Raw genomic sequence first — 17436 nt, forward strand, 5'->3', positions numbered from 1 at the left:
GGAGAGCAGAGACTTCTTACTTATCTCTGTATCTTCTTCAGCACATGGCAGTGATTTGGACATGACATGACAGGGGCTTATTAAACGTTTGTTGACTTTACTGCTGAATCTAGTGTTGTAAATAAACACTTACAGACATCAATAGGTTGCCTAGTGTATTTAGTTCTCCATTTGACTTCCTACTTAGACCTTCATGAAACTAACTTAATTCACACTAGCAGAGCCAATTCTTGCTATATTTGCCCAAGTGACAAATTCAGTTCGCAGGGTAATGGAGTAGAACACGTTGGTGGTGCAAAGGATAATCCAACCAACCATGGATGCAGTCACATCGATGTATGTGACAACTTTGTTGAATTAAATTTTGGCTGCCAATTAAAAACTCTTTTGCAGGGTTAAGCAGTTTACTAAATAGCCGAGATTGCTATGGCTCACACTGACATTCTATATACATTTGTGGAGGCAGCATGGTATGATGCACAGAATTTAGGACTTAGAATCGGGAAAGACTAGGTTTAAATCCCATCCCAGCAAGTTGCCCCTGGTAAGCCACTTAATAATAGCTAACATTTGTATAACACTAATTATGGGCCAAGCACTGTGCTAAGCACTTCCCAATTATTAACAGATTTGATTCAACAATCCTGGGAGGTGGAGGCTATCATTATCCCCATTTTACAAATAAGGAAACTGAGGTAAAGAGCGATTTGCCCAGAATCACACAACTAGTAACTGTCTGTGGCCACATTTGAACTCAGGTCCTCCAGGAATACTATCTATCCACTGTGCCTCCTAGCTGCCTTTAATTTCTCTGAATATCAGTCCCCTCACCTATAAAATAACTGGCCCTACTGCCATACTTCCTTTGTCCCAGGATCCACCTTTTACTATATCTGCCGTGATGATACAGATAAGCATCTCTGGAAGTATAAACCACACTCCTTTCCCTAGTTTGACTATACAATTACTTTAAACTGGTCTCTGTATTGCTGCCACTCTCCAAACCCTGACTCAACTGCATTTTTCTCAGGTACAAGAAGTCCTAGTTATGGTTCCGGTGAGTTGTCATCATCACTATTATTGTATTTGTTAAAGGTACCATATAAAAGTGACATAAACAAAGGAACTGAAATAACCTGAGAACTTTAGAATCCATGTTAATATTCCATCCTGCGCCTAGATCTCAACAGAATGTTAAAAATAAAATTGTGATAAACCCTCAGCTGAAATACTAAAGATGTTATTTCTTCTTAATGATCTCTGTATGCCCCATATTTTGATAATTCCAAGTTTATTTTCTCAAATGAATCTCTAACCGCTGACATTTCTCTGGTATGCAGCCTGATCGCTCAGCCCAGACCAAAAATGTGGTAGTGGATAATATTGGGGGGAATTGCCAATAGGAATGGATGGTAGGTAGGTAGCACCATCCAATGGAGAAAAAAGGAAGCACGCTTTTTAAAATATAGATACATATAATCTAACTCACTTTTACAAGTAAAGAAATTGCTATTGTGGAGCCTTAATCACAGGATATTATTAGCAGCAAGTTAAGAAAGCCAAGGTGAAGATTCTGCGAAAGCAATGCCAAGCAGGCAGACCCACAAATGGAAGTGTAAAATTTGAACGTTTGCCTGGTTTTTTTAAAAAGTGTACAACGATGCCCTCCCTGCCAAATGCATCCAAAACGAACAGCCCAAGACGGACTTGCTAAAAGAAAAAAAAAAAGCAGTGTGTAATAATAACTTGACTGTTTGTCGTTTTCCTCAACTTCAAAAAAATCTTCTCTAGCTCTTAGAGGATTTCCTTAGGTATATTTATTTTTGGCCTCATGGTACAATAGAAAGAATCCCAGGTTGGAGGGCCAGACACTTGGGTTCTAATCTTGGTTTCACAATTGACTGGTTTAAATACAATTTAAAGACTCTAAGCTGAACTTTTAGAGTTCCCAATTTAATTCAGCAAATACTTATGAAGTGCATACCAGCCTACTCCAAGGCCCCAGGCTAGGAAATGAAAATAAAGAGATGAAAAGCAATATAGCACCTTCCCTCAAAGACACCTTAAAAGTACACATGGGGTAGTAAGACATATTCCCAAGTAGTTAGAATACAAAAGGTCTATAAGTGCATAAGAAGGGTACAAAGTATTAAGTGCCTAGTACAGCACCTGGCACATAGTAGGCATTTAAATACTAGTTGACTTGACAAGGAGAGTTCAGAGGAGAGAAAAGTCACAGATTCTCAGGGTTGAAATGGACCTCAAAAGCCTTTCCCATCTACAACATCCCCAGGTCACACAACCTTCATTTGGAGACGTCCAGGTAGTGGCAACCCACTCCCTCCTAAAGCAATCCATTCTGCTTTTGTGTGCTTCTAATTGCTATGAAGTTTTTCCTTATGTAGACTTTAATTGTGTCTTTTTCACATTCTACTTTCTGCTGCTCCACCCTGGGAATCAAAGAAAAAAATCTAATCCCTCATTCACGACAGCCCTTCACTTGAAAAAAAGCTATCAAGTTCCCCACCAAATCTATTCTATAAAATTAACATTCCCAAATTTTTCCAACAATCCTCATTTGGTTTGGGATATGTGGAAGGGAACAAGGGTTTGTTAAGTGCCTGCTCACAAGCCAGGCACTGTGCCAAGCAGTTTACAAATATTATTCCCTGTGTTCTCAAGAACCTTCCCCATTCTGGTTGTCCTTCTCAGCATTCTCTTCATTTTGTCAATATCTTACCTAAAATATGGAGCCTAGACCAAAACATAATATTCTAGATATGCTGTTATTCAAGCAGATTGCAATGGGCTGTTCTGGACTTTATACTTCTCTTAATGCGCTCTAAGAGCACACTGGAAACACAGCGCTCCAGGTAGAGCTGAGGAGGACAGAGTATCGAGGGGTTACCTCCTAATTCCTGGAAGTAATGTCTCTCAGTGCAGCCCAATGTCCTTTTGGCTTATTTGGCTGCCACATAACTGTCTCTGACTCACATTGAACATGAAGACTACTAAAAACACCCAAGACCCTCAGATCTTTTTCATAATTACTAACCCTACCTTGCTTACCCTGTGCTTCTGAAGTGGATTTTTTTTAACCCAAGTGTAAGACTTAGCATTATCATCACCAAATTTAATTTCATTACATTCATCCAAACATCTAGCACAATTGGGAAATTTCTCTATGGCAGATTTAATAACTTACATTTATATTGTGCTTTAAAGTCTACACAGTGCTTTTCTTGTTTACATTTGATTCTCATCATGAGTTCTGCATTACAGGCATCACCCCAATTATATGGATTAGGGCGTTTGAGACTCAGATTTAAAATTTGCCCATGGTCCCACAAAGTCATATGTGAATATAGGTCTTTGATGACTCCAAGTCTATAGACAAAAACGGCACAAGATGAAGTCATAGATGTGTTGGTTGCAATCTATACCAGCGAAGAAATTCATGAGACCAGAGTCATTAATGTGGAGGCAGAGTGCAAGATAGTGGAGATGCAGCGGAGAATGGAGGTCGCTCCTCAGAAATAACACTGAACATCCCAACTCTGAGCCTTTTCACCGACTGGCCCCTCCCCCATGTTCTTCCTACTTCTGCCTCCTGGATTCCTTCAAGACTCAGCTCAAACTTCACCTCTAGAGAGGCCTTTCAGTCTCTTCCTCTTTGCCTCCCCAATATTGTCTCCCACTTACACCTTCTATATCATGTATGTACATAGTTTCTGCATGTTCTATCTCTACACACTCCCCCACCATTAAAATGTGAGCTCTATGAGGAAAAGGAATGTTTTTGTCTTTCCTTCTATCTCCAGCACTCAGTGCAGTGGGGCCCATGAAGGGAGGTCTGATTATATCTTTGCTCCCAAGTAGGCCTAAAACCCCTATCTATTAGGTGCTAAGCCTATGTGGGTGTGAATTGGTAACTAAGGTGGGGCTCCAGGTGGGACCAATGAAGGGAGGTGCTAAGACCAGGGCCAATAGTAAGAGCTTAAGTTCTGGTAGCTCAGATGACATTTGATGATGGCTAAAGAGTGCATAAAAAGGGACAACAGAGCTACTTGCTTAGGGCTCTCACTCTTGGTGGTGTTCTGATGTGGAAGCTCCAGGCAGCTGTAAAGAGCCCTCCAGCTGGTAAAACTGGATGTTCAGACTCTGTTAAACTCTGGTTAACTATGCATTGAGACTTCAATCAGACAAGGTCTGTCTGTTGATGTTTATAATTTGTTTGTATTTGCTCTGAAGTTCAGAGTGCTGGCTTTTTCCCCTGAACTAAGTGAATGATATTTGTATGCTAGATTAAATTGAGATTGTTAGCCCTTTAGTGTTGCTTTTCTTAGTAAAGCAGATCAAAAGAACCTGGGCTTGCAGCGTTCTGTGAGCTGGTTTTTGTTGGTTTTACACCCCCACAGCAGCTGCTCGCCAGATTGTTGAAACACCATGACATCAGGGAGATGATGCCATGACATGCAAGTGAATTGGATTTAAGTGACGGAGGGCTGTGCAAAGTCATCAGCCTTACTTTCTCCTCCAGAGCCAGTGACAAGATACAGATCAGGACACCTGGAGATGGCCCTGGACAGAGTGGGAGACTTTGGACTTTTTAAGCTAAGGTCTTTAACAGGTCTCATTTTGACTGAGACAATGCCCAATTAGTGATTACGAAATGAGGCAGAGAATGACCTCTTTCACCTAGTCAAAAAAAAAAGTCAATCTGGGAGAGGAAGACTCTCAGGGTTTTACTTGGTGATTGAACGTCATTAGTAACATTTATTGATATTTGAGAATTTTACTTCCTTGCATTTGTTTTTCTAAATGATCCACCCAGAATTAATCTGTAGCTATCCTAAAATATTTTCTTTCCCCCAAATCATTTTCCCTTAATTTGACAAATTTCATGAGTGTAAAATGTATTGCTTTTTAAAAAAAAGGATGATTTGTGATTTAAAAGGACTTCCTTATATTTAGAATGTCCTTACTTTTCAGGTTTAGGCTTAAACCACTCTGATGGCAAGGAAAGGAACAGAAAGCTACTACATCAGCAATTCACTGCTGACTTCCTACTTTGGCAGACCAACAACCTTGCACTAGAAATAAAGGCAGGTGACAACCAGTTGGGGTAGGATTACAGAGGGAAAATACAGAAATGAGTACTGGTCAGTTCTCTCCAGTTCCTGAATCCCACCTAGTGGACAGAAGCACATAGCAGGAACTTAGTAAGTGCTTGAGTGGTTGATGGGACACAAATGGGTCCAAGAAAAGGATCCCCGTGGTCCTTCACGGGGAATCTCCCTCTAAGTCGAATATCCATCACTCAGCCCTCAGTTTTCCACCTGCCTCCATCCAAAAGGACCAACATATTGTCTGATACTTTACTGAATATAGTTGTGTTATGTCTATGGTTTCTCTCTAATTTATCAGTCTAGGAATCCCATCAAAAAGGAAAATGAGGTCAATTAGACACAACTTCTGAACAGAATTTTCTGAATATATCCCTCTCTGCTCCCTTACCCAGAAAGTCTTTTAACAAAAGATTTTAGAAGTTAGAAAAAGCAATTCAACTAAACCATCACATCCAGTGTATCTGACTATATATAATATTCCATACCCAGTTCCCCACCTCTGCAAAGAAAGGAGGTATATTTTATCAACGCTTCTCCAAGGCCATATTTCATCATTGTAATTAGAGCTTCCAGTTACTGTTTCTCTTCTTTTCATTCACATTTTTGTAGTCATTAGGCATATCGTTTTCCTGGTTCTATTTATTTCAAGTCTGTATCTGTTCATTAAAGTCTCATACTTCTCTAAATTAATCTTGTCATTTCTTAAAATGTAGTAATATTCTTACATTCACACACATTTTCTTTTAGCCATTTCCTAGTTGATGGGCAGCTACTTCATTTCTAGAGTATAACTTTTAAGTCAATTTTGAATATCTCTAATTTTTTTAATCAACAAAAATTTCTCCCATCATCCTCCTCTTCCTAGAGAGCTGTCCCATATAACAGATATTTTAAAGAAAAAAAGAAGAGAACAAATCCACAAAGCTGAGCCATGTATTAAAAATAATTTGAAAATATATGCAATGTTCCACACACCCTCTCAACCTCTCAACTCTGCAAAGGAATGGGTTGGAGTATCTTCTTGTATCTCTTCTCTGGGGCCATGCTTGTTCTAATTACATGAGTTTTTTTAATAAACATATGCTGACTCACTGGAAGGTTCTACTTTCTTCCAGTTCTTTGCAAACTAGCATATTTACTAGTTTCTAATCAATCAATGAACAAGCATTATAAAATATTGTGCTGAGCACTACAACAAAGACAAAAATTAGAAGTTCCTGCCCTCAAGGAGCTTATATTCTAATGGGCAAGAAATGAATATGTGTGTATGAATATACAGAATATATACAAAATTAATACAAGGTGGCTTAGGGAAGAGATCCTGGAGTGTCTCTCTTATTCATAGCTCTTCAAAAATCAATGTTGAAAGCTGTCAATTGGTACAACCATTCTAGAAAACTATTTGGAACTACTAAACTTAGCAAACCCTTTGACCCAGGCAGCACTACTAGGCATATACACCAAAGATCAAGAACAGAGAAACAGAAACCACATGTAGAAGTATATTTATAGCAACTTTTTTTCTGTACCAAAAAATGGGAAACAAAACAGGTGGCATAAACTGGGGAACCAGCTAAACAAATTGTGGCATATTAATGTAATTTTATTGTACTTTTATGAATACGAATCTTGATGAATATTCTCTATTCAGAGAAATATGGACTTAAATGAATTGATGAAGAGTGAAATGAAAAGCAGAACAATATACATAACCACAATAACAACAGAAGAAAAACTTTGAAAGACAACAGAACTTTGACAAAAGCAGCAACCAATCATGGCTTCAGAAGATTGATGATGAAATATACCTCTCACCTTTTGGCAGTGACATGATGGATTAGAACAAGGGTTCTTAACTTTTTTCCTAAGGTGGACCCCTTTGGCATTTCTATGAAGGCTATGGACTCACCCTCAGGATATTTTTCAAAGCATAAGGATTACAAAGGAAACCATTTATATTTACACAGTTATCAAATCAAGAGAAAAAATAAACAAGTTTGCTGACCCCAGGTTAAGAAGTTAGAGGAACAGAATTGAGTCATATGGTCTCAAAAAAAACTAGTGCTGGTTTGTTCTGCTTGACTATACACATTTGTTAAAAGAAAGGGTAGAACAGGAAAGTTGGTTAGTAGATAGTAATGACATTTTAAAAAGAGCATCAACAAAACATTTTGTAAATACCTTATCAATGTATTTAACAAAAAAAAAAACTACTCATAACAAAAGTTGTGTTCTTATTCAATCCTCTTCCCTGTTCTTTGTATGTTGAAATGTTCATTGATAATTAAGATTACAAAAAAAAGTTTCAACCAGTAATAAAAATTTAGCAATTATACACACAGGCTTTTTCAGGGCCTCAGGATGTAATTCATCTTGGCCAGGGGACTTGAACTCACTTAAGACAGCCAGGTATTTTCTTACTATCTCCTCACTTACATGGGGTTTCAATTCCCATGAATCATTTGTTCTCTCTCTCCCCTTTTGATAAAAGAAAACATAAACAAACATGGGCAGTCCCCCTTCTGTCACTTCACCTAGCTTAGGCTATAGTTTCATCTTAGATTGGTTTTTCCTCTTTTTCACAGCATAGCTAAAAAAAAAAAACACTTTTTTTATCCAACCTCCTTAATATCATCCTCAGGAATGGAAAGTTTAATCCCAAGAAGATACCTTAATTGTTGTGAGACCTTGGAAGGAAGGAAATAAGCATTTATTAAGCACCTACTATGTGCCAGGCACTATGTTGGGTGCTTTACAAATACCTCATTTAACCCTCACACAACTACCTTGGGAGATAGGTGTTATTATCCTCATTTTACAGATAGGAAAACTGAAGCAGAGATTAAGTGACTTGCCCAAAGTGGCACACCTAGTATCAAGTCTGTCTTCCTAATTCCTGGCCCAGTGCTCTGCTCATCACACCACCTATTGCCACCTTGGAAGAGATTGGAGCTGTGTGATAAGAGTACTCAACTGAACTGTAACTGATCCCACATCGAGTATCAGGAGGTGTCTGGTGCTCTCCAAAGCATTTTGTTCCATCCCCAGAAAACACTACACAACTTGGATAACTTTAGATTCTTGGGTCAAGAAAGAACTCTGGTACAAAACACATTCAACTATCAAGATGGTAGCAGGCATCTATAAGAAGTGAAATTGGTACTGTGTGTTCAACTTGTGCTGCATTTTTGAAAAATGTAAGCACTAGCAAGACTTTGGAGTTTGTGCACATAGGCTTTTATCTCTGAAGAGAAGAACAACAGAAACAGCAGTTTTTTCTGACCTTTTAGTCTTCATGTTTTTTCCTGCAGGACATCGCTATTCTTTTGTAATTATTGTTACATGCCCTCTCTTCCTTTTAAAATATAAGCTCATGAATGAATTCATGTAGTTACCTTGATCTCTAGATAACCTCCTTTATAAGATCATTTGAAATACCTTTGGAACCCTCCCATTCCCGTTGAGATGAGTTACCTTTGAGTCTTAAAACTTCAGGATTATACCTATCTTTTGTCCTAATTCTTTGAATCTACTCTTGAACTCCAGGGTGCTCAACAAACTATGCCTGGCCTTCCTTTCATCTAGTCTCAGTTCCTTCAGTGCATTTAGTGAAGGAAGCTAACCACCACCAATCAGCCACTAACATCCTCTGCTGCAGCTTCCTCCTCACCAAGTCCCCATTCCAAACCTATAGAAAGAGCCTCCTGCCTAAGTGTTCAGAATTATACTTTCTTCCTCTTTCTCATCTTTCTTTCTCCCCAAAGCTTCTTGACATAGGTTTGGACTTCCCTCTGCCTCAACTGAGTCTTTTGACTTTCCATCTTGTCAAGAAATACTTTGTTCTATAGGGTTATATGGATGGTGTTAACAGAACTAATTCTAAATGTTGGAGTCAGAGGAAAACACACCAGAGAGCCTCTTCTGAATCTTTGCTATTTTTTTTAAGCATTTAGAAAAGGATATATGAGAAAAGATTCATTCAGTGGTATAGTGAAAAGAATAAGGAGGCAGCCATCCATCCCTCTCTACTTTTCCTGAGTCAGACAGTATCTACAAGGGTGTGTTCACCTCTGGGCATAGAATTTTAAAATGGACATTTGAGAATACTGAAATGGCAACTCAGAGAATGAAAGGCTTCAAGACCATGCAATAAAAAGCCTCAGGTGAAAGAACTAGGGCTGCTGAGCCTTGGGAAGACATTGGAGGGGACAGGACATTGTAGCTGTCTTCAAATATTTGAAGGGCTACCTACAAGAAACAGATCAGACTTGTTCTATTCGAGCAGAGAAGACAAGATTAGAGCAATGAGTATTTGGAATCAGAACCCTAAACCTGTTTTATTTTGTTGTGCTTCTGTAGAGACTGACATCATTGTAAAGGCCAATAGATACATTAGATGTAGCTAACCTTGAGAAACTAGAAAGAAATGTGTTTTCATGGAAAAGAATGCCATCTCTAGGCAGGACAATAGAAAGAACCTAGAATGTTACAATCAAAACTCGGGTCACAGTACACAACTAATTATATGCTAATCTCCTTTGCATTTTCTTGTCCCAGCACTGCACTACCCTCCTCCAGTCCCATCTCCATTTGTCTTCCAACTCTATACCACCCTTAATTTATCCTTTGTCCTCTCAACGAAGTTGTAAGACTAAAAATTTGTGAGCCATATTCCACATGGTTAGAGAACGTAGCTGTCTGCTTTTGTGTCTGTGGGTCAAGATCTATCCTTGTGCACCTCAGTAATAAAAATGCCTTAGCTAGTTTGGGGGAAAAAAAGTACTAAATTTATTCTTGACAGGTAAAAGTAACAGACAAGTTTAACCAGAAAGGAAACTCCTAGCTCTAGTAAAGGAGAATCAGCTACTTTGTAAACAGTAAATTCTACCTCACTAAGTCTCTGAGCAGAGACCTGTTGGCTATGTTGCAGAATTCCTGTTCGGGGATGGACTGGACTAGATGACGCCCCTCAGGTTCCTTACAACTCTGAGATTTGATGATACTGGCCTGGAAGGCAGAAGAAACAGTCTGCAATTCCAGGTCTAAGCAGCCAAGTGATTTCATAAAGTATTTTACTTCTCTTGGCCTCAGTAGTTTGAAAAAGCTTTAGCCTAGATGATCTCTAAAATCCCTTCCAACTTTAAAATATTATTATCCATGTCTATGATACATGATTGTAAACATAACTATACAATGAACATGTTATATTCACATATATGTTAAAATATACTTACTCTCAAAATATCATCAGGTACTCATCCTTGAAACTAAATGTATACTGAAAAGCCAAGGAACAAAAATATACAGAAATACATAAGTTTGCTGTAAAAATGCAGATATTACTATTTTATTCACGCTAATCAGAACATATACATACACAAAATGTGTATCATACATCGATTCCCAAAAAAAATCACCATGTTTCATGAGTTATGTAAATAGTGCAAAATGCTTCTACTGCATAACAAGAGAGTTAGCATTAGGAAAATATTTAGATAATTTGAATTAAAAATGTAAAACTGAAATATTAAAGAGCCATCCTTCATAGATTATTAGCTTTATATCTTAGAAGTAATACATTTCATACTTTGCCACACGCTTTGGTAAAAAATGAAACTATTATCTGGCCAAAACCCACTTTGGTTTTTTACATTATTTGGAACATCAGCAGCCAGATTACATCAGCTCTCTAAGATGACAAAATGGGAAAATGTTCTCATTTTCTGTCCCTGGCCTCCATTCATCTTCCTAAGCAAAGATACACACGCTGTGGCAGCTCTCATACCTCTTTAGAGCATTTACCTCCATAGGTATCTCTACTCTACATCAGCAAAAGGGCATCATAAGGCCTGAGATCCTTCTTAGAATATAAATGAATTCTGCTGCTTACTTTTAGCAAATACAAATGACCCTGCATTCTAGCAGCCCAAAGCTAAAATTCACATTTTAAGTGGAATATGAATTATTCAGAAAAAATATTACTACAGTTTCTCAAGAAGTCCTTACTTTAATAAAAAGGACATCCTGCCTTGATGAAAAAAAAAAATACAAGTTTACCAACCCTCTCACAGTAGTTTGCTAGGGATAAGAAATAACAGTCCGCATGCTACAAACCTATTTTCATTGATCACATCAATTTGACAACTGTACATTTAAAATGATTTGATAAAATTAAAACTGCATCATTTGTTATAATATACATATATATTTTCCCAACTGCATTTTGTAAAATGTGGTATTGATGGTGTTGCGTTTTGTTTCATTGTGTCTGTTTATATGCTTTTAAACAAAATCTTATATCTCAGAATTGTAAAATGAAGAACTGATGAAACAATTTCTTTTCATCCATCACCAGGGTAATTGTAGGGATTCCTTTTAGAATTTTCTCAGCACCACAGGAACGTTCTGTAAAAAAAGAATTTTTTTTTTAAATTCAGCAAACTTTCCAGATTTAGAACAGCAATATAGTTAAATATCAAATGTTAAATATCAAACAAAAATGTTGCTTCCTGAAAGAAAGAGAAGGGAAGAAGTTTCTAAAAAGTGCCTAGTATGTGCCGAGATCTACACTAGGTGCTTTACAAATATAATCATCGAAGCAAAGGAAACTCAGAATTCACAGTACAAATTCTACAAACTGACAATAAATAAATATAAGCCCAAGCCCTTACATTGCCTGCCCAATTTTATGGGGGCATCCTAATAAACATTCTGTGACTTTAGCTGAATTTTATTATGATATGCTAACTTCGTAACAAAATAGAGAAAAAGAGACATTTTAAAAATCTACATATGCTGTACAAATTCATTCAAAATAATTTATGAATAATTCTAAAGACACTTATCTTTAGACTACAAGTAAAAGAGCCCATGTCGCATAAGCTGAAGGAACTATATATCTAAAAATGTACTGACTTGCATGTGAATGAGCTAGTTACACAAATGACTATTTTTAAATCATTTTGATGGTTTGCATAAATTTTACTACTACTAAAATTGATCCAAGAAGCAGAGAAAGAGAACCAGCCTCACAGTCAGGAGGACCTGGGTTTGAGTCCTGACTCTGATTCATAGTGGCTGTGTAAACTTTCAGTGCCTCAAGCAGTTAAGACTACAAGATACAGAGAAGTTGCTGCTCTCTAGTATTTTATACTACAGAATTCCTTACTGGGAACTCCCTACACTAATAAAATCACAGATACAGATCAAAACTATCTCCCATTCCTTACAAAATGAGACAAAATGCTAAAGAAAAGAGGTTCAAAATTTTTTTTTCATATTAGATAACAATGCTATCAAATTCCAGGGCATTTCTTCAGTGATAAACCTTGGATAATTCAATAAAACAGCTCCCATATTTTAATTTCAAATCTAAGACTATGAAGCCTTTTAATAATACATTGCAATAATTGGAATACTGCTGTGTGAAAAATAAAAAGTAAACAATGGTAAAGAAAGATGACAAAAATAGCTCCTTTGCCCTTTCTAGTTGTGACCAAGATGAGTTACATACAGAACAAAAAAATTATTTTAAAAGGTCTTAATATCATATTTGGTCAAACTGACTAGAACAGTTCGTCAGCACAGCAGTAAAGATTAGTCTGACTGGCAGAGCCAACATTTTCAAGTACTTGCCAATTACATAGCTATATAAATGGACTGCAATGATTACACAAAAATTAAGTTCCAATATTCCAGGAACAGTCCTGCTACCACCTAATTAAGCACAATATGCCTCTGATTAAAAAAACTACTATTAAAAACATATTAAAATGGCAATCTCAGTATTCTATTGTATCTATGACAACTGAGGTTCCCTGGAGAAGACTAAGATTAAAAGAAAACTTAGGTAGCACAACATGAATCAGCCTCAAACTCTCTTATCTGAACATTAGCATTTTGAACTGTTAGAGCAGGCAGAAGGTTAATTTTTTAAATTTGTTTTAATATTATAGTACCACTAGGATGCCTAATATTAAATGAAAACTGCATCTAGCACTGTATAGGTAGGCACATTTGGGAAGTTCCACTAAGCAATGAGGATGAGATGCTCAGGTTGAATATCAGATACTCTGTATTACAAATAATTCTCTGAATACCCATTTTTATGTAGTTTCAAATGAGCTCTAGGAATATTTATGCAACAGTTAGAATACAGCAAAGCATTTTTTGATATATGAAAAATTAGTTGTTGATAGAAAAAAAATCATTCATAGAAAACAAAAAACTTAGAATTCTGTATTCAACAGTCTAAGGTGAAATTTAACTCTACAAAGTATATTAAGCTGTCTAGTTTCAAGGTAATTCCACCACCTTTTATTTTTAAAAGAAAGATTTACATACACATATAATGATACTGGTAAAAATTATCTAAATTAATAATACATTTTAGGAGTCTTTGCATGCCTGCCATGTACTGAGACATTGCTACAAACCTGGGAAATTCAAGAAACTAAGGATAAAGGCACTAAATTTTACATACAGAAAGAAATATTATAAAGTAATATTAATGTAAAGAATGATTCAAGAGAACCCACAAAATAGCAGAGGGAAGCAGGGATCCAGCCCAGGACAGCCTGGATGGTCGATGGATGAGGTCTATCATGCATGGGGCGGAGGGGAGCAGAGCTCAGCGTGGGAGGCAGCAGGACCAACCAGACCAGGAGCCAGGCAGGACAGGCCCTAGCACCCTGAATCAGTGAGCTGTGGCAGTTACCAGACCTCTCAACCCACAAACACCAAAGACAACAGAGAAGGTTAGTGGGAAAAGCTGCAGGGGAAAGAGTTTGAGGTTCGGCCACTGCCCCAGGGGCAGCAAGGGAGGTGCAACTACAGAACTACAGCTGCAGTTACTTCCGGCCCCAGGCCCACATGGTGGGAGGAATTAAGTGGTGAATCAGAGCAGGAGTGCAGAGCCTGCTGAAGATTTGCGTCAGGTCTAGGTTGGTGGTTCTTGAGGAAGGAGTAGTGCTGGGGTGGCAGAGTTGGCTGTATAGAAATAGCTCTGAAATCAACAGCACATCCCCTCAAGCTTGGAACAAAGTACTCTTTGCTCTACAAGCAGTCATACCCCAACGAAAAACTCAAAGGTCAAGTAAGTTGGCTGGGAACGTGGCCAGGTAGCGAAAACACACCCAGATTTGGTCTCAGACTTTGGAATCCTTCTTTGGTGAAAAAGAAGACCAAAACATACAGCCTAAAGAAGTCAACAAAGTGCAAGAGTCTACACCAAAAGCCTCCAAGAAAAACATGAACTGGTCTCAGGCCATGGAAGAGCTCAAAAAAGAGTTGGAAAAGCAAGTTAGAGAAGTAGAGGAAAAACTGGGAAGAGAAATGAGAATGATGCAAGAAAACCATGAAAAACAAGTCAATGACTTGCTAAAGGAGACCCAAAAAAATACTGAAAAAAATATTGAAGAAAACAACACTTTAAAAAATAGACTAACTCAAATGGCAAAAGAGCTCCAAAAACCCAATGAGGAGAAGAATGTCTTGAAAGGCAGAATTAACCAAATGGAAAAGGAGGTCCAAAAGACCACTGAAGAAAATACTACCTTAAAAATGAGACTGGAGCAAGTGGAAGCTAGTGACTTTAAGAGAAATCAAGATATTATAAAACAGAACAAAAGGAATGAAAAAATGGAAGACAATGTCAGATACCTCATTGGAAAAACCACTGACCTGGAGAATAGATCCAGGAGAGATAATTTAAAAAGTATTGGACTACCTGAAAGCCATGATCAAAAAAAGAGCCTAGATATCATCTTTCAAGAAATTATCAAGGAGAACTGCCCTGATATTCTAGAGCCAGAGGGTAAAATAGAAATTGAAAGAATCCACAGATCACCTCCTCAAATAGATCCAAAAAGAAAACTCCTAGGAACACTGTCGCCAAATTCCAGAGCTCCCAGGTCAAGGAGAAAATACTACAAGCAGCCAGAAAGAAACAATTTGAATATTGTGGAAAAACAATCAGGATAACACAGGATCTGGCAGCTTCCACATTAAGGGATCGAAGGGCTTGGAATATGATATTCCGCAGGTCAATGGAGCTAGGATTAAAGTCAAGAATCACCTACCCAGCAAAACTGAGTACCACGCTCCAAGGCAAAATATGGACTTTTAATAAAATAGAGGACTTTCAAGCTTTCTCAGTGAAAAGACCAGAGCTGAATAGAAAATTTGACTTTCAAACACAACAATCAAGAGAAGCATGAAAAGGTAAACAAGAAAGAGAAATCATAAGGGACTTACTAAAGTTGAACTGTTTTGTTTACATTCCTACATAGAAAGACGATGTGTATGATTCATGAGACCTCAATATCATAGTAGCTGACAGGAATATGCATATATATATATGTGTGTGTGTGTGTGTGTGTGTGTGTGTGTGTGTGCGCGCAAACATATATATACATATGTGTGTGTCTATGTGTGTATATATGTAGGTATATATACGTATGTATGTATATATATATATATACACACAAAGGGCACAGGGTGAGTTGAATATGAAGGGATGATATCTAAAAAAATAAAATCAATCTAAGGGATAAGAGAGGAATATACTGAGAAAGGGAGAAAGGGAGAGATAGAATGGGGTAAATTATCTCGCATAAAAGTGGCAAGAAAAAGTGGTTCTGTAGGAAGGGAAGAGGGGGCAGGGGAGGGGGAATGAGTAAATCTTGCTCTCATCGGATTTGACCTGAGGAGGGAATACCATACATACTCAATTGGGTATCTTACCCCACAGGAAAGGAGGAGGAAGAAGATAAAAAAGGGGGGACAATAGAAGGGAGGGCAGACGGGGGAGGAGGTAATAAAAAACAAACATTTTCAAAAAGGAACAGGGTCAAGGGAGAAAATTCGATAAAGGGGGATAGGTTAGGAAGGAGCAAAATATAGTTAATCTTTCACAACATGAGTATTGTGGAAGGGTTTTACAGAATGATACGCATGTGGACTATGTTGAATTGCTTGCCTTCTCAGGGAGGGTGGGTGGGGAGGGAAGAGGGGAGAGAATTTGGAACTCAAAGTTTTAAAAACAGACGTTCAAAAACAACAACAACAAAAAAAAGTTTTTTCGTGCAACTAAGAAATAAGATACACAGGCAATGGGGCATAGAAATTTATCTTGCCCTACAAGAGAAGAAGGGAAAGGAGGATGGGAGGGGAGTGGGGTGACAGATGGGAGGGCTGACTGGGGAATGGGGCAACCAGAATATACACCGTCTTGGAGCGGGGGGAGGGTAGAAACAGGGAAAAAATTTGTAATTCAAACTTTTGTGAAAATCAATGCCGAAAACTAAATACATTAAATAAATTTAAAAAAAAAAGAATGATTCAAGAAGCTACAAAATGTTTCTTTCTCTACTAACTATTGAGAAGAGGAGAGAAAATAGTAAGAAAAGATCTTGCAATCACCTTCACGAAAACACTAAGATATGGAAGCATTCAGTTCACAGTTTATATAATATATAAAAATCACATACCAGGAACTGTAGTTTCATCAGTGCTGGGGCTGTTCAGGGCTGATATTCATTGTTCGATAAATTTCTTTAAGTAGTAACAGAGCAGTATCTTCAGATTCCCTATAAAAAATGCAATTTTACTTCAGAAAAAAGGACACTAATAGAATTAAATATCTATGTACAAGGAAGATAAAAACAGATTACCAAGAAGACTATTTAATATTGGAATTGTCCGAGAGGAGGGAAGAAATGGTTATCTGTTCTGGTTATATCTATTTCTTTTTTGTTTTTTGAGGGGGGAAGGCAGGGCAATTGGGGTTAAGTGACTTGTCCAAGGTCACACAGCTACTAAGTGTCAAGCGTTTGAAGTCAGATTTGAATTGAGGTCCTCCTGACTCCAGAGTCAGTGCTCTACTCACTGTGCCATCTAGCTGCCCCTATATATATATATATCTTAGTGGACATAAGAGATGATTTTTCAAGCAAGGTTTCTTTAATCCCTATCCTGCAAAAAAGTATGAAAGTACATAAAAGTATGTTAAAAAAAAAAAGTATGTAAAAAACATTAACAAAGACCTTGAGGCAAAGGAAAATTGTATGCTGCCACCTGGTGGGTAACAAAAACGAAATCTAAAAACACCTCACAAAACATTGGAAGTCTTTCTTTTTTAGTAAGGGAAAAAGCAAACTAAAACTCAATGGCAACATAACTATAGAAGTTTTCACAAAACTTCAAGTGTTAAGTTTGTTTTAAATAACTTAAAATCACATGATTTTCTTCCTCCCATAAATGAGACCTAACAAAAATGACTTTAAAATACAAATGTTAAAAGATAACT

General features: G+C 37.5%; 1 protein-coding gene across 2 annotated transcripts in view; it reads right to left on the bottom strand.

Moving 5' to 3' along the window:
• Nucleotides 1-10447: 10447 nt before the first annotated feature.
• The window catches only part of LOC118828552 (SEC23 interacting protein), a 34353-nt gene continuing 27364 nt past the window's right edge, over nucleotides 10448-17436 (bottom strand). For both annotated transcript variants that reach the window (XM_036735237.1, XM_036735238.1), the window contains exons 18-19: nucleotides 16619-16717; nucleotides 10448-11534 (exon numbers count right to left, since the gene is read on the bottom strand). In XM_036735237.1, the coding sequence (XP_036591132.1) occupies nucleotides 16636-16717 (82 nt within the window). In that variant the 3' untranslated portion in view covers nucleotides 10448-11534; nucleotides 16619-16635. The remainder of the gene's footprint in view (nucleotides 11535-16618; nucleotides 16718-17436) is intronic.

Source organism: Trichosurus vulpecula, chromosome 8 (genome assembly GCF_011100635.1).
Source record: "Trichosurus vulpecula isolate mTriVul1 chromosome 8, mTriVul1.pri, whole genome shotgun sequence".
In the NCBI taxonomy this organism is placed as follows: Eukaryota; Metazoa; Chordata; class Mammalia; order Diprotodontia; family Phalangeridae; genus Trichosurus; species Trichosurus vulpecula.